The sequence below is a fragment of the Ambystoma mexicanum genome, chromosome 3q, assembly GCF_040938575.1.
Source record: "Ambystoma mexicanum isolate Mex_15411 chromosome 3q, UKY_AmexF1_1, whole genome shotgun sequence".
Classification (NCBI taxonomy): domain Eukaryota; kingdom Metazoa; phylum Chordata; class Amphibia; order Caudata; family Ambystomatidae; genus Ambystoma; species Ambystoma mexicanum.
Genome location: NC_090926.1, coordinates 31,631,686 through 31,654,709, shown reverse-complemented (window position 1 = coordinate 31,654,709; position 23,024 = coordinate 31,631,686). Strand labels below are relative to the sequence as shown.

Below are 23,024 nucleotides of genomic sequence, written 5' to 3'. Positions count from 1 at the left end.
GTACCTGGGGTCTCGGCGTCTCTAGGATGGCCTCCTAACGTGGAGGCTATGCATCTCCCGCCCATAGCAGTAGGGAAATCTATTCCTGACGTCTTGTCCTTCTCGCACACACCAAAGGACATGAAATTAATTCTTGGTTGGGCGAGCAATCCAGAGACAAACGGCCCTGCTCGCATAAACAGGTCATTTTTGATGAACTCTTTCTTCCAAATTCCAGCCCTTAGGAACCTTTCATCTAAAGATCTAGATTGGGTCAAATTGGCAACCCACAACAATCATAGAGCCCTGTGAAGAGTCCAATCGCAGATTATTACTAAAATGCTGTTGGACTTTGCTGAGGACTTCCACTCCATCGGTCTTACTCCATGCCTATTTCTGGACATGGATGGTGCATGGGCCTACCTTGACTGGGTAGCTCCCACCTTGCCAGTATGTCCAGTGGGGCTGGGTACAGATTCATCTGACTCTCAGGTTACGCAACTAGCACTCCAACTAGCATCGCTAAACCAAGCATTGAGTGGGCTAGCTTGGCTGGAACCCCTGATAAAAACAGCTGCAGCTATCAAAGGGCCCACTCCAGGCTCATAACTGGCCAGCCTGACTATTGCATCCTGGAATTGTTGTGGCCTGGGCAATTTGGTTGCATGGCACAAGCGGGTTGCCCTTGATCAGAAACCCGACATCTTATTTTTGCAGGAAACGATGAGCCTATCCGAGCTTACTCTCGATGGGTACTCCAGTTTTTCGGTGCCAGCTAGTCGCATTCTTACAGGCCGTCCTTCGGGCGGTATTGCTGTCCTTATTAAAAATGGTCTAAAAGCAGTGGCCTCTATTCTTGATACTTCAAAATCTTGCGTTTTAGTGGAGTTGTCGTTTGAACCCGCCGAGGCCGTCCCTTTGCTTCTAATGTCGCTGTATTGGAATCCCAAGTCTGTTTCCTTTCCCCTGCTCGTGGATGATCTCGACAGGATGTTGGGGCATGCTTCAATCTCGTGTCCCTACCATGAAATTGTGATTGGAGGTGACTTAAACTCATACCTCCAGTTCTTTCACTCACTAGGATCTTCTCCTTCCTTTTCTCCTTATGCCCACCAAGCTGCTCATAGAGGGTACCATTTGCTAAGTTTCTTTGAAAAATGGGGTATTTACCCAATTCAATTTGCACCTAACTTCCCACATATCTCATGGTCACGGGGCAAGCTCTCATCCCTTATTGACTACGTTCTTGCATCCAAAGTGTGTTCCGGGCTGCTTGAACCAGTCTTAATTCTAGACTTGGGTCTGAGCGACCACCACATGCTGTGTTCAATACTCCATATGGGGTGTGAGGTCTTCAGCCCTTCACCTCCCGTTTCTTTGGCGGTTCCCGACAGAAACACCATCTCTGTCAATTGGAAGCCGTCCGTGTGTAGGAAATTGGTGTTCTTGGTGAATAGAGATCTCATACCAACCCATGACGACCTTATGTCGCTGGGGAATATTAAAAAAATCAACGAAAGAAACATCAATATGATTCAGCATCACCTACTATCTTTAGCGAAGGACGCTTCGGTTAAAGGCAGCCCTTTGGATGCCAACCCAAACTTGAACCAGATAGCAATATTAAAAAAGCAAAAAAATCGGGAACTGGCTACTTTAAGAAAAAAGGCCCTTAGCCCTCTCACCTACCATCGTGAAAAAAACCATATTATTGGGTGCTTTAAGCACCAGACCAAGTCTCTTTTTCAGGCTGCCTTCACTCTCGCGAATCAAGATATGATTAGTTTGCTCTGCAAAAAAAAAAACTCGAGAGATATGGGCAATCTTAAGAAACCCTTCAGGTAAGGTGGATACTCGATCTGTGGCGACCATCTCGGGCTCTGAATGGGAGAAGTATTTCTCTCAAAAATATGCCTTGCCTACTATCTATGCCACAATTGAGAGTACAGACATGTGTTTGCCTATGCCGCGAGTCTGTCCTTGGGCCTTAAAAGATATCATATGGGCTATTTCCCAATTGAAGTTCTCCAAAGCAGCCGGCCCTGATGGGCTTCCTCCATGCGTTCTAAAAGACGACCCTCACTTTTGGGCTAGTTACCTTCTTCCCTGCTACCAGCTGATCTATATAACTGGTAAGATTCCGGAATCATGGTTGACCGCCATAATCACTCCAATACATAAAAAGGGTGTGTTAAACAACCCCTTAAACTTTAGGCCTATTGCCCTTATAGACACTGCTGCAAAAATTTTTGCACGTTTGCTTCTATCAGAATTGGAAGGCTGTATACATGAGCTAAAAATTCTCTCCAAAGCACAGGTCGGTTTCCGCAGAGCAATGGGCACCCAATTAAACGCTACGATCTTAGCCCATCTTCTTCGGAATGCACATACCAAAGCCAATGGAACCATATACATGGCAGCCTTGGACCTCTCGGCTGCATTTGATAATGTACTTCGTACCCGGCTCTGGCAAAAGATGCTGGCTTATGGCATACCATCTCCACTAGTTGCATTAATCGCAGCATTACACCAGCAGACATCATACCGAGTCCGCATTAATGCGGAAGGGCTATTGACTGACAACATACCCACGTATATAGGCGTCAAACAGGGCTGCAACTTGGCAGCGGTCCTGTTCAATCTTTACCTTGCCGACATCGATAAGATCTGGCAAGGTTCTAACTCCTTCCCGGTTATATTGGGTTCTATGCGGCTTCATTGGCTAGCATTTGCCGACGACATTATAATATTCGATAGAGTGCCGTTTGGACTCCAAAATAAATTAAATCTGTTTGGAGAATATTGTAAGCTCAATAATATGACTATTAATTCACTTAAATCGCATATATTGGTTTTTACTGCTAAAAAAAAGCTTCCAAGATTCAACTTCACAATAAATGCTCAGGTGATTTTGAGAAAAGAGGAGATTAAGTACTTGGGCTATTACTTATCGAATGGGATGTCAGTTAACAAGTGGCGCTCAGTGTTGATTGCAAAGTTTAACCCCCTTCTGGCCCAAATGAGAATTATTTTCACCAAATATTGTCGTTACTCTCTTTTGCCTCTGATACAATTCTATACTATGAAGATAGAGCCCATCCTTCTTTATGCAGTAGATATTTGCCTTTTGAATTTGGGGCCCCTCTTAAACATCCTAAAGGGTAGACTTTGGAAGAACATATTGGGGCTTCCCGGATACCTACCCAACGCCATAATTATTCATGAATTGGGTCTATATCCATTAGAAGACAGATTTATTTGGCGGACGGTATCTGCATTCTCCAAAATGATTTCCCCTCCCCCAAACTCACTTTATGAGGATTTTCAGGAAATGTTAGCCGGAACGTGTCCAATTTCAATCACCATTGTGAAAGACAAAATACAAGCGATTTTAACTTCTTTGAATATGACGCAGGATGATCTGGTAAATACCCCTGCCAAAGTTAAAAGGCGTTTTTTCAAAAATTCTTGGGCTCACAATTGTGATCGGATTGGAAGCTATTCTTCCTTTACTGTATATGCCACTTTTAGACATGCAGTTGCACCTCGGCTGCCTTATATCCTGTCTTTCCCAGACAAAGGAGCAAGAAGGTATTATATGCGCTTCCGCATGGATCTTATCCAGACGGGTGCTTGCATTAGAAATTGGAACGGCTATAGGGCCTTGGCAAAATGGGAGGGATGCAGATTTTGCCTAAATACATCTGAGCCTGAAACCCTGGCACATCTTTTCATGCATTGTAATTTCTTTCTCAGGCATAGACAACGTTGCTTGGCCGCATATCTTACTTCGTTCTCTCTGTTTGAATGTCATCTAGTATGGCTGAGATGTATGCAGGGAAATTCTAACTCCATCATACTAGCAACCGTTAGACTGGTTGCAATAATAGAAGAACAACTGTTGTTACTCAATAGGACCCTTTGGAAAGGGTAAATTTGTAAATCTCTGAGATTTTGTTTAATCGATGACTATTGATATTTGCCAACTGGTTGTGGCAAGATCTAAGTTGGTGGAGGCTTGCGACGCCCTACTATCACTATTATGTTAGGTAGGTTAGGTTAGGTTAGGTTAGGTTTGATACTTGGTATCGTAGTCCTCCACTGTGATTCGGTGATGCTATGATTATGTGACCTTGTGATTTTGTGATTCGGTGAGTTCGGGGATTTATGTTGATGCATTAGGAAATGTTTTAACGTTCTAATGATTTTAGTATTGTTTGGTTTTGTAATTCTTCGTTCTATTATGTTTGTTTCATGAGATTTTATATGTTTTATATGTGTTATGTACAATTTGTAAAGGTGTAAATTAATTTTTGCTACCAAAACAAATAAATAATAATAATAAAAAAAAAAAGCTCCCCCCACAACAGGGAAAAACCAAGTATTGAAGGTAATCTGCCAATCATGATAGCATGAAATCATGTGGTGTATTCTTACAAGAGTTGTACTGTCTCAATGGGTGAGACCTCTCTGTGGACCTGCTCCCTGATTCAGAATAACATGTTCTACTCTTCCAGGCCAGTTGCATTACTCCACCCCTGGCCCGAAGGGTGATTCCCTTATCACCTCCTTAACCCTTCACTGAAAATGTGCATTTGTTCTTATGCCTTCAGCTGTTGGACTCTGACCGCTAAAAACTTTCTTTTTCAACAGCTTCGTCAGAGCTGACATCGCCCGCCGCCTGCTGCATTTCACCTTCGACAGACTCTTCCTCATCCTGCTCCTCCTCTTCTTCCTCATCCTCCTCATCTTCCTCCTCGTCATCCTCATCGAATGTTGCCTCCACTATTCTTTCCTTCCCTTCCATTTTGTCTTCTGAGGTTTGCTGGGCCGGGCTGAGCTGTGGGGAGTTGTACTGGTTCTGGCTGTGCTGGACCAGGTCGAGCTGTACCAGGCTCTGCAGGGAAACCTCTGGCCCATCAGTAAGTTGGGCCACTCCATGGATATTGTCACTCTCCTTGGGCTCTGGTTCCCCGTAGTTGTCTTCTCCATCATCTGCGGCCGATCGCGCAGGCTCCGATTGTTCTGTCCTCAGGAAGAAGAACGTGGCGCTAGCCAGAAAAAGGGAGGAGAAAACAATCTCGCCCCCCGACATGTAAAAGATGAGCTCATAGTTCTTGAAGGCATCAACCAGTCGCCCTGAAATCAGAACAAACATCACAATTACTGGGAGAATCACAAAAGGTGCCATCAATTCGAAAGAGCTTGTGTTTGATTCAATGGAGAACTCCCTCCAGCAAAACCGTCAAAATATCATTGGGAAAATAAGGGCCTTAAAAACAATCTGGCAAACAATACAGTAGAGCATTCATTGAAATGGGTTTCATTGTTAAGACATTCACAGTTTGGATTCATTTTAATGTTGTCTTCTGATGGAGATTCTTCTTGCAGCTGGAATTGGGGATTTGAGGTGGTCCTCTCTCGCCTACTCCCAAACCCCCTTCAAGACAGTGGTTCATTTTTAGTTTTGACTAATAGGTGGTGCTAAAGCGCCATCTATAAGCAAAAACTATTGCATTCGAGTAGAGCTAGGGAGAAATGGCATATGAGGAGGGACACAAAGCTTGTAGGTGTTGTTTGCCAATTTACCCACCTATTGACTGTCCATGGCCATCCTAATTCCTATTTATACAATAAAAAGGGTATCCAACCACAGGAAGATTTATGAAATTACATTATTCATGGTATGTCACTCATAGTTTAAAGGGTCTAGTAGCATTAAGGAATTTGCTATGTGCAACCAAACTCGACACCATTTTGGATATGCAGGATCAAGCTGCACACACACCAACAATTATTTGCTTGTAGAACAGCTTTATTTAGTTCGCCGTCAGTTTACCTTTTAACTTTAACACTTCTATTTTCTATTTTTTGGCATGATTTTTTGAAAAAGCAGTGTAAAACAAGATACAAATTGACAAATTCTTTGAATATATATAAACAAACAGAAATACAGTGTAGAACAGACAGTGTGATCTAGCAGGTGCTAAAGACCGTCAAGGCAAATTATAAAAGGTCAACAAAATAAATGTAAGGCATTTTAGGCGCTTGTACATGCAGGAGAACACAACCCCATTGTTGATAAATGATGCTCAGATTGTGTGAAACACGGTCACAAGGTCAAAGCCTGTATCCTAACAGCAAATGGAAGTAAGGGGTGACCAATCCATAATCCCTATGCCATTCCCAGCCACTTCCTGCCCCTCTCTGCCCAAACACACCCTCCTGGGAGCTCTTTGAGCTAGGTTTCTCAAGACGTTGGGCCTCATTACGAGGTAGGAGGTAGCCATGGTGCTATTAGCACAATGGCTACCCCCTTACCGCATACCGGGTCCGGGTTCCCGAAATAGGGACTTACTGGGTCATTCCAACCTTGGAGGACCCGGTAGGTCCCCATTCCGGGAACCATTCCCCATTCGAGCCCCCATACTTCCTGCATTATCTAACTTATAGACATACATTTTAAAAAACAGGATGTTTTCCGAGAAGATTCTGCTTATTCCACCTGTGGACTCTCATGTCATTTCACTGCTTCCCCTTGACAGCATGCCGCCTATTGCACAACTCCTCTCTAAACCCATGGTCGCCATTTCTAATTTGTGGGTGAGCCCCAGCCTTGGGATTGGCACCTTGGTAGCCTCTTAATGTAAATAAAACATTGTACTACAGGCCCTGCTTGGGGTCCACCTCGCCTTCCTTATTCTGCTTAGTTGGTCTTCAAGGTAGGAGGCTGGTCCTCAAAGGTTTCACTTACCTGCACAATAACCAGAATACTCCACCCAGTTGGGGATATTGTTGGGCCTAACATGATCTGCGACCGATATCATATCATATCACTCTAGATTACACATGCCCGAACCCAGGAAAACACAAGCCAACTGGGTCAATGTCAGTGGGTCAGCAAATATCATATGCTCCTACTCTCAGGCGATGAGGCAAATGTGCATCTCTGGAACGAACTGGGTGTTGGCTATCAGCTCTGACTCTCGACTGCATGATAAATGGGTACGGCGTTCTTTCATCGACAGATTTTTTTTGCTGAATTTTTTGCCGCCGATTTTCGGCCGAAAAAACTCATTGAAAAATAGGGGACATGTAAAGGTATATAAGGGGAGGGGTGTGGACAATAGGTATTAAATAACTGGAAAGAGAGGCAATGGGGAGGAACTCCCCCAAATAAAAAATAAAAAAGTGATGAGTTTTTTTGCCCTAAAATCAGGGGCAAAAAACCTGGCGATGGATGAATGCCAGACCAATATATCATGCAGTGGCGACGTACATTCTGGAGCACAGCAGGGGAAATGAACTGGCTAACGCCTGTTCTAGCCACATGCAGTCGCTCTCGGCAACACAGAGGTGTCAAAAGTGTGCATGGCTACAAACGAGCTGCCCACAATCAGATCGCCAGCGGCTAAACAGATCCTTATTGGGATCGCAAAGATTCACACAAAATGTCTGATTATTGTAGAGGATCTATAGGATTTGGACAAATTGTAACTGGTTGAATGCTTCTTTCACCACATTTTTTTCACCAAATGTTTTACTGCCAAAAGCAAGGGGGGCAGAGACGGGGGGACGCCCCATGTTCTTTCACCCTTCACCCCCTTTCTAAATGCCTAAACCCAACCCACCATCTACCTGTTTGCAGTAAATAAAAATTGATTTTAAAAAATCAGTTGGCATTCGACCAAAACACATAAACCTTGCCATGGAAAACGTGCACTCTGAGAGTTGAAACGTAGTAAGCTCAACCACTTTGCAGTCTTCCTCTTACCGATGCATCCAAAACCCACAATGAGTCCAAGGCATACTAAGTGTATCAGGTAATCATACAACCTGCCACCAATGGCACATCAGCTTCAGACGGTAATGATGGCCAGGAGGTATTTCTAATGGCGGCAGTATATAACGCTGGCAACCACGGTGCAGAGTGTGCAAACACGGTCTGGATGTCTTCACTGCTTTTACCACCGGAGACTGAGACCATGTACTATTGCCATCTCTGCCCTCACCCTATCCTGGTGCCCACCATCCTGCACAACTAAGCTTTTCGAGGTGCAGTTCCTTTGTCACTGGCTGTTGCTTTCTGCACAAAATCAAGACACAGGGACAAGAAAATAATGGTATCCAGTGATTATCACGAATACCAAAATAACAAACCTAAAATAACGAATTTGGAAAAAAACAAAAAAGGGGTTGGGAGGGGGGAATAGTGGTTTTGGGGTGGGGGGAAAGTATTAATAACAAAAAAAGGGCTGTTTGGGTGGGGGAAACGCCCACCAAATACAACGAAAAATGCATTTGTTATTTGGGTATTCGTTATTATGGTATTCTTTATTTGGATTTGCTATTGTGGGGTGCATTTAAAGGCCCCAAACAGAAGTCCATTTTTACATGAATAGCAGGCATTTAAACACTGCAACCAAACACAGCCTGGCTTTTGCTTTCCCTGTCACATGAATGGCAGGCATTTAAACATTGCAACAAAAATGGCCTGGCTTGAAAGTTTGATGTGGAAAGGGGCCTACCTATCATTATCAATGGACAAGCAGCTTTGTAATTCACACAAGAAGGAGGAATCAAAGAATCCTGTGACATGGAAAACAGGATTTTTAAACATTAAAAGCAAAAACATCCTGCACACATGTTTGCAAATAAAAACTACTTTAAAAAGCCACAATGGAAACAGATATCACTGCTCACAGAAAAAGGTCAGGAAAGCAAAACATGATGTGTGGCATGACCAAAGCAAATTTATTTTATGTTTCACCCCCAAAACTCCAGTAACATGTGAAGAGACATTTACTTCAGGAAAAACCTGTTCTGGCTGAGGTCAAAACTTCACAATGAAAAGCCCTGGATGTCGCACCTCCCATATATTGACGCCCTGCAATACAATCTGCTGCTGATGGTGTTTAAAGCCCACTCTTCCCCACACTGGCTGGCCCTGAATGCAGTTAAAGCAGGGACTTCAAGGAAAAGTCATCCCTAGCTGAAGCATGACAAAAAGGTGTGAGTCCTTGTTGCACCCACTTCAAAAGAGCCCACACTGACTTCAAAGAGACTCATAAAAAAAACTCTGGTCACAGGCGAGCCCAGGCAGACAGATGGCTGTGGGGGATGAAGTTGCCCTCCCATTTGCTGAACAGACACTCCCATTTTCCATGCGGATTTGAGGGTATAAAATGCATCTACCTGTGACTCTGGGAACTGTAATGGCCAGTTAGACTAGGTTTCTGGCTGATTTGAACGTGTGACAATTGTGCGAGTTGGTGAAAAGATGGAAAATGAAATTAGGAATATGCTTGATAACTTAAATATTCATAACTGTTGTACATTTTATGAAAACGACAAAAATGTGACACATAGCCATGCTACATCCTACGGATTTGGCGGTCGGCTTATCTAATTGCCCATGATCAGCTGAAACAGAATATATGTTTCATATGGCAGTTGCTAGTACAATTATGAAGTTATGATACATCACTAGTTGTTGCCAGAAAGTTGAAAGGAGAACAAAGGCTGGTGATGAATGGGAAAAGACAGGGGTTGCTCCAAAATCCCTAAACCAATCCTTAGTGGGGGCGGAGAGAGAGAGAGGGTAACTGTCCAATCCTAGTGGCAGGGATTATTGCAGGGTACTTCCCCATGATTGTAAAATTAGTGATGTCATTTCTGCTATATAAAGGGGACTGTACTAGGACTCAGGACACACAAAAACCTGGGAGACAGAAAAAAAGGAGGACGGAGAGAAGGCTGCTGAAACGTAAGATCTTTGAGCGTGTAGTGACCAGACCCCTGTCCTGTTTTTCCAGATTGTCCTGAGATCCAGCTGGCTTTCCTAGAACTTAAGCAAAGGCTTGCTATGTAGGTAGCAGTAACCCCAGCCCTAAATTGCATAAGCCCTTCATTTTGTAGCAGTGCATCCAATATTTCCCCATAGAAGAATCTCTTGTTTGCCTGTGTATGTTAGCATATCCCCATTGAAAAAACCCTCATTTGACTTTGTAAATCCTTAATATTTTTGTAAGTAAATCAATTAATTCCCCCATTGAATTTCAGAAGATCAGTATTTTTGGCGATCGAAACCAACAATCTTTTTTTCAGTGTTGTTGTTAATTGTTATAGTCATTAAAGGGTTACGCTCACCTGGTCTCTGCGGAGGCATTGGGGCACGGTTGCAGCCCTCCGTGAACTTGAATCACCCCCTTCAGGCCTCTCCCTCAGTAGAAAAGCTGTGAGCAGTGGTACGTGGTGATACTGCTCCTGCATGGAGATAAGAGTGTGTGAGTGCGCCAATCTGTGATTGTTGTACCTCTCGAACCCTTCACTCCAAGTACGGTTTCTGTGAGCAAACGCCGGCCCATAAAGCTCACCTGTGAATTATGGAAGATAAGCTCTCTGTCCTGCTACTACTGTCAGGGGTGCGTCGAATGGGATCTAGTTCCTTCACTGATACCTGATAAGGATTAGTCCAGTCCAGCTGTGACTATGCTTCTCCTTATGATTGGTAAGTCTTTCTTGAGCTCTTGTGATGCTGTTTGTTCTGTTTAATGTCTTTACATGTTGCTCCTATTTATGCCCGCAGTAATGTCTCTCTTCTGTTTTCTTCCCTTAGATGAAAACGCGGCCTCAATGCAGCTGTGAGACGTGGCCGGATGGAAGATGGATGCTACTGCAATATTCGACACCAGGTAAGTGATGGTTTAAAGAAAAGCACGAAGTATGGCGAAGTGAAACCTTAAACTGACTGTTTTTTCGATGTCTAACCTTGTCTTCTGTTTTTCCTTGCAGGCACTGCTGTCGATGATGGAGCGTGTCGTGCTGCGGTGCCAAGATGAAGATTTCTGTGTTCCCGAAAGTGTAAAGATGAATACTTGGTTCGCCGAAGAGATGTACAGCTTAAAACAGCTTCCCCCAGTTGGTAAGTATGCTCGCAGGAAGCAGGATGTCCAGGAAGCAGGATCATCAAAGGTAAGTCTGACCTCAAGCGATGGTGAGCGTTACGCTGCTTGCAAGTGCAGAATAACGCAAAACGTCTGCCTTGAGGATTGGGGCAGCTTATATAGCTAAGATCGTGGGCACGCCCATTAGGGCCGGCTTACCAGCCACACACTGCCACTCCTAGAGAGTGAGCACATGCAAAGGCAATCCATTAGCAGCCACACCCAAGAATACACTTGGATCTGATTAATGGATGGAATGTTCAAGGTTAATGCATCCTGCTTAATGGATGGAATGTTCAAGGTTAATGCATCTGAAGTGCTATGTTCATAATAAAAGCTTTTTGGTGTTAAATGGATGTTCTTGTTTACTTTTGTTCATGAGCCTGGCACCGAAGGCGCCAGGACAATGTCCACCCAGGTCTCCTGTGCATGCGACCCCTGCATACCTGTGCCCCTGACTTCATGACCATGAAGCACACCCCCTCAAGGCCCCTCTCAAGGGTGGTTCTCCTCCCGTTCATGGTTTGGTAGGATTATAGCGATGAACTGTCTGATTAAACGCAGAGCATGGACATGTTCACTGGGTTCCCACGTTCGGTCTTGAGGTCCGTACCTTTCCAGTCAATTAGGTAATACAATTTTGATCGAACCACCTTGGAGTCCAAAATGGATTTGACTTCATATTCTGGTTCTCCATCTATTACCTTGGGCTCTGGCGGAGAACTAAGCCGTGTATTGGACTTCATTGGTTTGAGGAGAGAGACAGACATGAAATACGGGGTGAATTTTCATGTGAGATGGTAACTACAATTTCATGGCGACAGGATTGATTATGGACTTTATAGTATAGGAGCCCAGGTATCCTGGCCGGAAAGCTCTTGGCTTCTTCAGGGGAATATATTTGGATGCTAACCACACCTTTTCTCCAATCTGCAAGGCGGGAGCTTCCTTCCGATGTCGATCAGCAAACAGTTTTTGTCTTTCCTTAGCCTTGGTCAGATGCTCTGTCGCCTCCTTAAGAACCTGAGTGATGGTTTTATGCAAGTTTTTTATAGTTGGCATTTCCAGGGTATCGGGTGGTTCAAATACTGATGTCCTCGGATGTCTTCCATGCAAAGTGTAGAATGGAGTTTGCCCTGTGCTTGTGTGAACTGAGTTGTTGTATGCATGCATACTCAGCTATCCAGAGTATATTTTTCCAAGAATCCTCAGACTGTTGCAACATACACCTGAGATATTGTTCTAAAGTGTGGTTGGTTCATTCAATTTGCCCATCAGTTTGAGGGTGATGGCTGATGGACAACCGGAGATCGATTTTGACAATCGTGCAACACGTTCTCCAAAAGGCAGAAACAAATTGTGTTCCGCGATCAGATACTAATATTCATGGAAATCCATGGAATCAAACAATTTGCTCTAGGAACACAGAAGCGAGAGTTGGCGCAGTTGGGAGTCCCTTCAGAGGGATGAAATGGTCCATTTTGGAGAATAAATCCACAATGAATAATATGGTGTTGTATCCATTGCAGGGTGGAAGATACGTGATGAAGTCCATTGACAGGGTATGCCAAGGTGCATGGCAGGGAATGTAGTAAGCCAGCGGGGTTCTGTTTCTAAGACTTGTGTTGTGCACAGACACCGCAGGTTTCAATAAATTGGGGGATGTCTTTTCGCCAGGTTGGCCACCAGTAGTTTTGTTTTACCTTAGCCTGAGTTTTGGCTATTCATGGGTGTCCTTCCACTAATGAATCGTGTTAATTTGTGATGATTTGTTTTTGCAGTTCTTGGTCTTGGACATATAATCATCTTTGGAAATACGATAGATTGTCTTTGATGGTGTACTGGTCACCTTTTAACAGCCATTCCTGTTGTGTTGATTGTTCCATCGGGGATTGCAAACTGGTTCCTTGGTCATCCACACATGCGGTAGCAGCTATTCTGGTTTGAATCCTTTTTGTAGGAATTATGGCCATGGGATCGGATGCTGTAAAAGCCTCTTTTTCTTCGATCATGCGTGATAAAGCGTCTGCTTTCCCATTGCGTACTCCAGGTCTTTAAGTGATAATAAAATTGTATCCTGCGAAAAAGAGAGACCAACGAAGTTGATGCGAGGATTGTGCATTGGCGGTTTTCAAGTATTGCAAGTTACGGTGGTCCGTGATGACAGTGATCGTATGTCTCGCCCCAAGAAGGTAATGTCTCCAGGCCTTGAATGCTGCTCTAATCGCCAGTAATTCCTTATCTGTGATTGCGTAGTTCAACTCGGGGGCTGAAAATCTGCAGGACCAGGGTGCAACGGGGTGTAGTTGTCCTGTTTCAGGGTCTCGTTGTGACAATACTGCTCCCATGGCTATTTGTGAAGCATCTGTCTCAACTATGTAAGGTAGGTCTGGCCTTGGGTGTCGAAGGACTGGTGCTTTAGTGAATGCTAGTTTCAACTTTTGGAAGGCTTCTTCAGCTTCTGTCGACCAATGGAACTTTTGATTTTTCTTTAACAAGTAGGTAATTGGATGTAAAATTTGTGAAAACCCAGGTATAAACCGACAGTAAAAGTTGGCAAACCCGAGCACGCTTTGCACTCCTTTCGTTGATGTTGGTGAGGGCCATTGGAGGATTGCATCCACCTTTTGTGTATCCATATGTACGCCTTGTGGTGTGAGCATGAAACCGAGAAACTCGACCTCGGTTACATAGAAAAAACATTTTTTCAACTTGGAATACAACTGGTGTTGTCGAAGCTTCTCTAAGACTGCCCGGACATGGCCTACATGTTCTTCCATGGAATTTGAGTAGATAAGAATGTTGTCAATGTAAACAAGAGCGAAAACGTCCAGTAGTTCACAGAGTACATCATTCATAAAGAATTGGAACGCTGCAGGGGCATTGCATAGCCCGAAGGGCATTACCTGGTATTCAAAGAGCCCGTACTTCGTGCAGAAGGCCGTTTTCCACTCGTCTCCCTCTTTTACTCTTACAAGATGGTATGTTCCTCTGAAATCCAGTTTTGTGTAGATTTGAGCATGTTTCACTTGGTCCAGGAGCTCTGGTATAAGTGGTAAAGGATGTCGATTTTTTATTGTGATTGATGGCTCTATAGTCAATGCAACTTCTTAAGTCTCCCTCCTTTTTAGGCACGAAGAATAAGGGCGAGGAGGCAGGTGACCTAGGACGGGCGAATGAAACCGTTCACCAGGTACTGTTCCAGGTAAGTTCTAAGATGCTGATTTTCCTGTTTTGTCAGAGCGTAAATTTGGCTTCAACGGATCTGGATTCCAGGTACAAGATCTATTTGACAATCGTCGGATCTGTGCGGGGGCAGAACGTTTGCTTGCTCTTTTTTGAAGACATCCTGGTAATCTTGGTATTCAAGCGGTAAGGAGCTGATGAGGCCCAACACAATTCCTTTCTTCGGTTTCAGATTGGTGTCATCTTTTTTGTAACATGTGTCGGCACAATCATGAGGAAATGTCAGAACTCGTTTTCGCCAGTCGATCGTAGGATTGTGGGTCTCCAGCCAGGGCATTCCCAATATCATCTGCAACTGAGAAGCACCAATGAGATTGAAAGTATTGTCCTCTTGATGCCCGTCCAGACACAGAAGCTTGACTTTCTCAGTGTATTGTGTCACCGGGCCGTATGATAGCTGACAAGCATCCACAGCATTGACGTTTTCCGATTTCTGCTTCTGTCGGAGAGGAAGGCCTATTCGGAGAGCCAAATCTTGGTCAATGTATTTACCCACAGCTCCACAATAAATATATGCCTCCAAGGCATGTATTTTTAATGGTTGCTTGTGATTCACCAAAAGCACTGGCAGGACTAGATGTGAGGTCTGTACGGATTCCATTTTCATGTTCGACAAGCAGACCCCTACACTTGCCGGGCATTGGCATTTACCGAGTTCTGTTCTTCTTCTTCATCAGTTTTGTCTGTTGCCCCAACCGTGTTCTTGGGTGGTTTTACCGGGCAGGCACGGAGGAAGTTTCCTGCTTGTCCACAATATAAGCAAAGCTGTTGTTGTCTTCTTTTTTCCCTTTCTGCTTTGGTAAGGGGACTTTGTAATCCACCAATTTGCATTGGCTCAGACTGTTCATGTGGTTTAGTCTGGTTCTCACAAGGTCATACGTAAACTGACTGTCCCTCTGATCTAGCTCGATCCATTTTCCGATTCTGCAACCTATGATCGAGTTGCACTGTCAGGTCTACGTAGTCTGCACACCTCTCAAGGGGATTCACCAGTTGCGCCAACACATCCTTAAGTTCTCCACGTAACCCTCGCTAAAAGAGTGTAGTCCTCTTCTCTTCTGGCCACTTGGTCTGGGCTATGAGTCAATTGAAGGTTGCAATATAGGTTAATAGATCTTGACTCCCTTGTCTGAGTGACAACAACTCATTGTACAGAGCTTGTCCTTGAGTATGACGGGAAAACAATTTCTCCATCTCATGTTGGAAATTCCCAAAGTTCCGGAGTAAAGGGTCGTCTTGATTTACCAAAGGTATAGGCCAGTCCGCCGCACTACCGCCTAAATACGAGAGTACAAACGCCACTTTGGCTTGGTCATTAGGAAAGTCTCCTGGTCTGCACAAGAAATGTAGGCGACATTGGTTCATAAATACAGCAAACTTGTTTGGGCCGCCGATGAAGCATTCGGGAGGGGCTAGAGGCACTGCTCCTGGAAGAACCACCTGAACCAGTGTTGATTGTTGTGGTGTGGAAGAATGGGTCACTCCAGGCAGTGGAACCTGTCCTGCCTGTGCTTGTAGCATTTGTCTTGCCAATTCGTCAGTTCTTTCTCTCGAGTTACAATAAGATCCCTCCATAATGCATTGGTTTCCTGTCTTGAAGCATGTACTTCAGCCTGTAATTCCCCTAGTAAGAGGGCTACCTGATCTGTTTCTGAAGTTTCCATAACGCCCAGGCAGAGAGTATTAGAGGCTTTGCGTTCTGTAACGCTCACCTGGTCTCTGAGGAGGCGTTGGGGCATGGTTGCAGCCCTCCCTCAACTTGAATCACCCCCTTCAGGCCTCTCCCTCAGTAGAAAAGCTGTGAGCGGTGGTAGGTGGTGATACTGCTCCTGCGTGGAGATAAGAGTGTGTGAGTGCGCCAATCTGTGTTTGTTGCACCTCTCGAACTCTTCACCCCAAGTACCGTTTCTGTGAGCATACGCCGGCCCATAAAGCTCACCTGTGAATTATGGAAGATAAGCACTCCGTCCTGCTACTTCTGGCAGGGGCGCGTCGAATGGGATTTAGTTCTGTCACTGATCCCTGATAACGATTAGTCCAGTCCAGCTGCGACTATGCTTCTCCTTATGATTGGTAAGTCTTTCTTGAGAAGTATGGCGAAGCGCAACCTAAACTAACTGTTTTTTCGATGTCTAACCTTGTCCTCTGTTTTTCCTTGCAGGCGCTACTGTCAACGATGCAGCGTGTCGTGCTGCGGTGCCAAGATGAAGATTTTGGCATTCCAGAAAGTGTAAAGATGAATACTTGGTTCGCCGAAGAGATGTACAGGTAAGAACAGCTTCCCCAAGTTGGTAGGTATGCTGGCAGGAAGCAGGATGTCCAGGAAGCAGGATCTTCAAAGGTAAGTCTGACCTCAGGCGATGGTGAGCGTTACGCTGCTTGAAAGTGCAGAATAACGCAAAGCGTCTGTCTTGAGGATCGGGGCAGCTTATATAGCTGAGATTGTGGGCACACCCATTAGGGCCGGCTTACCAGCCACACCCTGCCACTCCTAGAGAGTGGGCACATGCAAAGGCAATCCATTAGCAGCCACACTCAAGAATACACTTGGGGCTGCTTAATGGATGAAATGTTCAAGGTTAATGCATCCTGCTTAATGGATGGAATGTTCAAGGTTAATGCATCTGAAGTGCTATGTCCATAATAAAAGCTTTTTGGTGTTAAATGGATGTTCTTGTTTACTTTTTTCATGAGCCTGGCGCCAAAGGCACCAGAACAGAGTGCACCCAGGTCTCCTGTGCATGCGACCCCTGGATGCCTGTGCCCCTGACTTCATGACATAAAGTGTTGCCCAAAAGAATTAATCCCCTTGTGAGCTGAAAGCCGAATTTGTCCCTATGTCTAAATTAGGCCCTTCTAAGCGAATTTTCATTTGCCAGTGTCATTCCTATTTGCATGTGTCCTATTAAACCAAAACTGTTGTTCCCATTGTTAGTAATCTCTTTGCCCAAAGCCTACCTGTTAGTTGCCCCTGTCATTTTCACTGAAGACCGTGGTTCCTATGTGCCTTTCTCATTGTTGAAAGCGTGCCTGTCATTTTCAGCCCCAGTAAAATTAGGGTGATTTGCATTTTCGTTTTTCTAAAGATTTCCCTTCACTTTAGAAAAAGCGTTTTTCCTACAATATTCCCCTTCCCCTATTATATTCTGAGCGCAGATTTTGAATTGCATTTCCTTTGTTTTTCATGGCTTAGAGCTTGCCTGTCATTTCCGGGCCAAGCAAAAAATAGGGAGATTTCCATTTTCTTTTTTTTTTTTTAACTGTCACTTCACCTGTTTAAACCCGTTTTTCCTACTTTATATCTCTTCCCCTACTGTATCTTGATCGAATATTTTATTCTGTTTGGATTTTTTTCATGTTTTGTGGCTATTAAAATAGAATTTCCTATGTGTGCTAGCTAGTCTGTTTGAAGCCCTATTTGTCTTCTAGTGTAGCAGCCCAACGTTCCTTGTGTGCTGTCCCATAGAGTGGTATTAAATCATTGAAAAACCCATTTTTCCATTACACTCCAAAACGAAATTCCCCTCCTCTTTACTGGTTCCCCAGCTTGTGTCGGTTGGCACCACCCAAAACCTATTTGTTCATTGTATTGTTACCCCTGCCACTGCCTTCATTCAAAGGGATTCAATCCAGTTGTTGTTTGGGGGGTGGAGTGTCGCAGGGGGAGTTCTTAACATTCCTGCAATCATTTGAGTGAAATGATCTTGTACTGATTTACATAAAACAAAATAGGAGTGGCATTACAGTATCTCTTAACCTGGTAACTTTCTAGAAGTCAGTGCATTTGTATTGCCACAACATTAGTGGCTATTGTCCTCTATTGGTTCTGATTTGGTATTAAAATAATAAATTAATAAAGTATTAATTAACACACCAGCCTGTTTCTTGGTCTATTGTGACAAGTGGTGTTGGTGGAGGTTGGGTGCGAGACGGGTTGGAGGCCTACTCAAAAAGAGTCCATAGTGTACTAAAAATAAAAGTTATTGTGCGCCACATTCAGTGTAGGGGAAGGAGTTCCCTGGCTGGCGTTTGCTGTATAATAAACTGTGACATTATAATTACAGGTAACCGAAAATAACTGCCACATTAATTGTTTGGGTTGCATTGCACATAGACGACACTGGCCAATGAGGGGTGCTAAAAACCAACAAATATCATTCCATCCGCGTGCCAAAGTGAAGGAAGATCTCAAGAACCTTCAGGATGTTGACATAAAAGAGTGGCGGGAAGAGGCCTCTCCACCATTTGCCTCTGTCATCCTAGTGACTTGTGTGCCTTAACAGCTGCACAATGTGAACATGCATAGACATGTGGCTTCCAAATAAGGCCATCAAAAAAGAACGACGTCACAAGTCCACGGTTGCTGATATCATTGCTGACCTGCAAAGAGCACAAGGCGTGTTCACAGATCAGCAGTACTCTTGGTCACTTAGGGAGAGAAGGGGCTAAAGGATTCAAGAACAGTCATATCGTCAAATCTCTGTTGATGGTCCCTCGCTGCCTATATGGCACTGCTCCAGCATACCTAAAAAAGAAATTCAAATGGTATGAACCAAGCCGAAGCTTAAGATTGGCTAAGCAAGGACTACTTGAAACCAGTCATGTCAGAGTAAAAGCCACTGGCTTAGGTAGGGCCTTTCCCACCAAAGCTATCACTCTTTGGAATGAGCTACCCTGCAACCTTAGGCTGGAAAGCAACTTTCTCTCCTTCAGAAAGCAGTTGAAAACTTTACTCTTTAGGTAATCCGACACACTAACCACTTCTGGACTCATATTGAGTCATTCTCCTCTCTTATCTGTATAGTCCCGTGATTTCTTCGTCTCTGTTGCCTTGTCGTGCCCTGATGCTTGCGAGCTTTGGCGAGTTACAAATATATAAATTAAATAAATAAATAAATAAATAAATCGTAGAGAGTGGCAACCCTAGCTCAGGACAGACACTAAGGGATTGCCAAAATGAAGGCTTGTCTCCTGGAAAAGCTGCAGTTTCCAGAATTCGAGGAAACGGCTATCACCTGTTATGATGTTGTGTCCTTTGGCAGCACCACTCAGATCATCACTGAGAAGCACCAAGCCCTGACAGAAGTTAATCAGGGACTTTAGCACCTTCCAGTTGTCTTACACTTCAGAATAGTGGTAAATGAGTACCCCAATATCTGCTAGTAGAATTGTCAAGTCACTCAACAGCTCCTTTGCTAAAATAATGGCCCTCCCATCCATGGCCACAGATTACAGGAATTTCCTAAATCATCTGGTTAATCTTAATGTGGAAATTATCTGTTTGGGTTTTAGGAGAATGGGGGCATGGATGATGGAGAGGGTCATGCATTCCCTTGTACAGATACTTAGCGTAGCACATGAGCAACAAGAAGACATAACATGGTCCATTTACCATTTCCACTGTGATTACCGCACCACACCACACTCATCTATGGGGCTACCTATCCCCAATAGAGGCTCTGCTGGGTCATGCGCTGCGTTCCACAGTACCAGCACACCCATGCAGACAGGCACCTGCCATAGCTGGTGATACCACTCAACTTAAATGAGAGGATGCCAACTTCAATGAAAGATATGCAAAAGAACCCGCAATCGCAGTAAGTGATTGAGAACTGGTGCATAACAGGAATGGGAAAAATTAATACAGTTTGATGTTTAAATTGAAACGCCAGGATGACAAAAAACATGGTGACAAATGAAAAATGACCGTAGCTAAACAAGGACAACACAAATGACTCCCAATTTGGAACATTTCAAGAAACTACAAGATGATCCATTAATGAACACGTGACATCAGCGGTCCCGCAGAGTGTTGTGGAAAGTATGACAGAACAATCTTCTGATCTGCCAGCAGCAAGTGACAAAGGGCCTCATCATGAGTTGGGTGGTAGCCTTTACGTGCGGCAGTAACGCTATTACCGCAGCATTTAAGGGCTGGCCCTATTATGGGTTGGGCGGAAAGTTTGGAGTTTTACCTCCAGTTTTTGCTGGAGGTAAAAATCCTGCTTTCTGCCCATTTTGGGCACTATTAGCCAGCGCTAATTGCTCCATGAAAACCCCATTGGGTCCAAAGGGACCCAATGGGGAATTGGCAATAATCACCCAACTGCTACTCGTGATCCGGTGCCAAGAGCACCGGACCGAGTAGCGGTAGCGCTGTTTCTGCTGGCGGTATCCCAGCAGTATTACCACCTGGCTACTGCCAGATTCGTGTTGAGGCCCCGGTCACCAGGGCACAGACCTAATGTACTATATCATCTACCTGCCCAGCAACAAAGTCTCATGTGGCACGGGGACTATAAACTGACAATCCAGTTGACGCAGACACATTTCATCTAAGTTGAGGAGACTGTTGTGGTAAATAACACAGTTTATGAAGGGGGCAGTCGAGCATTCACGCACACATGCAAACACACCCTATTAATCGGCAAGAACACACCATCAACCCCATCTTCCGCCTCTAGCTTCACTACCACCTTCAGTGAACGTATTTCTATCCAATGTATTGCTCCCACCCTTATCACTATTATCATTTACCACCCATCCAGCACCCGAAATCACTTTTCTAGCCTAGAAATGCTACTTAAAACACTTCCAGATGATGGCCATCATAAAGGGTGACCTCAAACCCTCCTATGTTAACGAGGTCCACCAACTGCAGCTGGACTCTCTGGTCACTCCAGTCAACCTCTATAAGCGTCCTGAAAACACCCCATGGCTCCATTGATCTTGATCTCATCTTTCTATCCTCCACCCTGAACTCATCTGCTCTCGCCATCGCCCTCTAAATGCTCACTTATCCACTTCCCCATCTCTGGTCATCCTCGCTTGATAAACGAGTGTGGGGATGAGAGTCGAGGAACTCTCGTCCCCTCACTCAACTATCATCAAAAGGAAACTCAAACCGACTCCATGGTCCCTTACCTGCATCAAGTCAAGTCTTCGCTCCAACCCCACTCTGCTCCACTTGCCCACTCTATCAAGCCCAACTTTGAGTTCAACAATATACTCTACTTCCTTCAACTGCTGCTGTCTTGCTTGCTCTTTCATCCCCTCCCACCTGATCCCTCACCTATGTATCTCTCCTGCCACACATAACGAGTACCACGATGCACCGCCGTCTACTTAGTTGGCACAAAGATCACTCCCCTAGACTTTTTACTGCCTACAAAATCTCTCACCCAGGTTTCAATGTGCCAAATCCTCCTACTATAGTGATCTTATAGTCCCACTCTGCTCACACTACTGCAAATTATCTTTGATCCTCAAGATTATGCTTTTCTCACCTAAAAACCACTGTCTATCCTCTACTCTGTCTCTCTGCTGATCTGCTGATAACTTTGTTTTTACATGGTTAGCAAGAATTTTTAGAAACACCACTGGTGTGGGGTTCCAAGAGGCCAACCAAGTGGACAATAAACAGTTTATCACACTTGATGTAATCAAACTCTGTCTTGGTAGCGCAGGCTGAGCAGCAAGGTTTACACTTAGGAGATTAGGGGATTGGTATGGAGGTACATTTACAACACATTGATTATCAAAGAATAGAGAGCCACAGAGATGTGTAAAATATACTATATATTAGAACAAAACACATGCATATAAAAATCAAGCATAGTATACATAACTACACATACACAGATATATGTGCACAATAGGTAGCCCGAAACAGGGATTACACAATGCTTTTCAATTACACATAGTTATGAACAATAATACAAAGCGACAGCACAACTGTTCTACTTAAAGTTGGAGTGCGGAGGGGCAGGGGAGTTGCTAGGTCTGGAAAAGACCCGGGGCTACGCTGGTGTCGGAACTGTTGGGACTGGGGGCTAACTAGTCTTTTGGCTGTAGCTCCTGAGATTCTATCTGGGGCTACAACCAAAAGATCAGGGGCTATAGCCCCCTTAGCCCCCCCCTAGCAACGCCCCTGCGGAGGGGGAAGTCGTTAGACAAATAAAAACAATATACCGTATAGTTAGAAGTCAGTTACCTTTAAAACCTACGCCGGCCTTCTCTAGTCGTGTAAGTAGGGTCACAGTGTTCTAAACGAATCAGTTCACAGGTAAGTACCTAGATTGGGGTTTAGGAAGTCACAGTCCTCTTTCAGCAACACTTGGCCAAAACCAGCAGGTACATTGTTTAAAAGTTAAAAGCACATTTTGTACAAATGAGTTTCTCAAATCCAACACGGTGAGGGGTGCCCACGGAAGACCGAGTGCCGGCCAGGACTCCACTACCCACAGTCAGGTAAGGGGCCAGGGGTTGGATTATATGTCCATTGACTTTCAAAGAGACGTGGGACCAAGAGTGGTAAGTACACTTTTCTCATGAACTCTGATTCACAATACTACCACTCCCACTCCCAGGTAAGTAGGAATTGCTGGGTTCAACTACTCATTCCTCAGGTTTGGATTTGGCGGTTCCGATCTCCCGCCGTAGGTGATGACACAGGGATTCACCAGCTGGGCAGGACAGATGACATCAGATAATGACCACTGTTACTGCCATGGTGAAAGATGACCCCAGGACACTGTAAGCATGGTGAGTTGGGAAAGTAACCCCGGTCAGATTCACTCAGTCTCGGATTTTGGCTGCAGTGAAACACAGGTTCCAGATAGGCCCCCTTCACAGAATAGAGCAGCTGAGTCAAGAGACGAGGTTCCTGGGCCACAAGGCAATGATCTGCACAGTGGCAGGCTTCTAGGAAAGACATTACGTGTTTGGAGGTATTTCAGAGGAAAATCCTCCGCAATACCACCAAACGGATTTACCGTTACCATCACTTGGTCAGGCAATTTCCGGCTCATTACAAGTGGCTGTAGCGGTGTAAATCCCCATTTATTTTGGGTC

The 23,024-nt window shown here is 44.6% G+C and overlaps 1 protein-coding gene across 1 annotated transcript in view; it reads right to left on the bottom strand.

Annotated features, from left to right (window-relative positions):
• Positions 1–4,609: 4,609 nt before the first annotated feature.
• Positions 4,610–23,024, bottom strand: part of SLC16A8 (solute carrier family 16 member 8) — a 70,455-nt gene continuing 52,040 nt past the window's right edge. The window contains exon 4 of the mRNA XM_069604453.1: positions 4,610–5,118. Within this exon, the coding sequence (XP_069460554.1) occupies positions 4,610–5,118 (509 nt within the window). The remainder of the gene's footprint in view (positions 5,119–23,024) is intronic.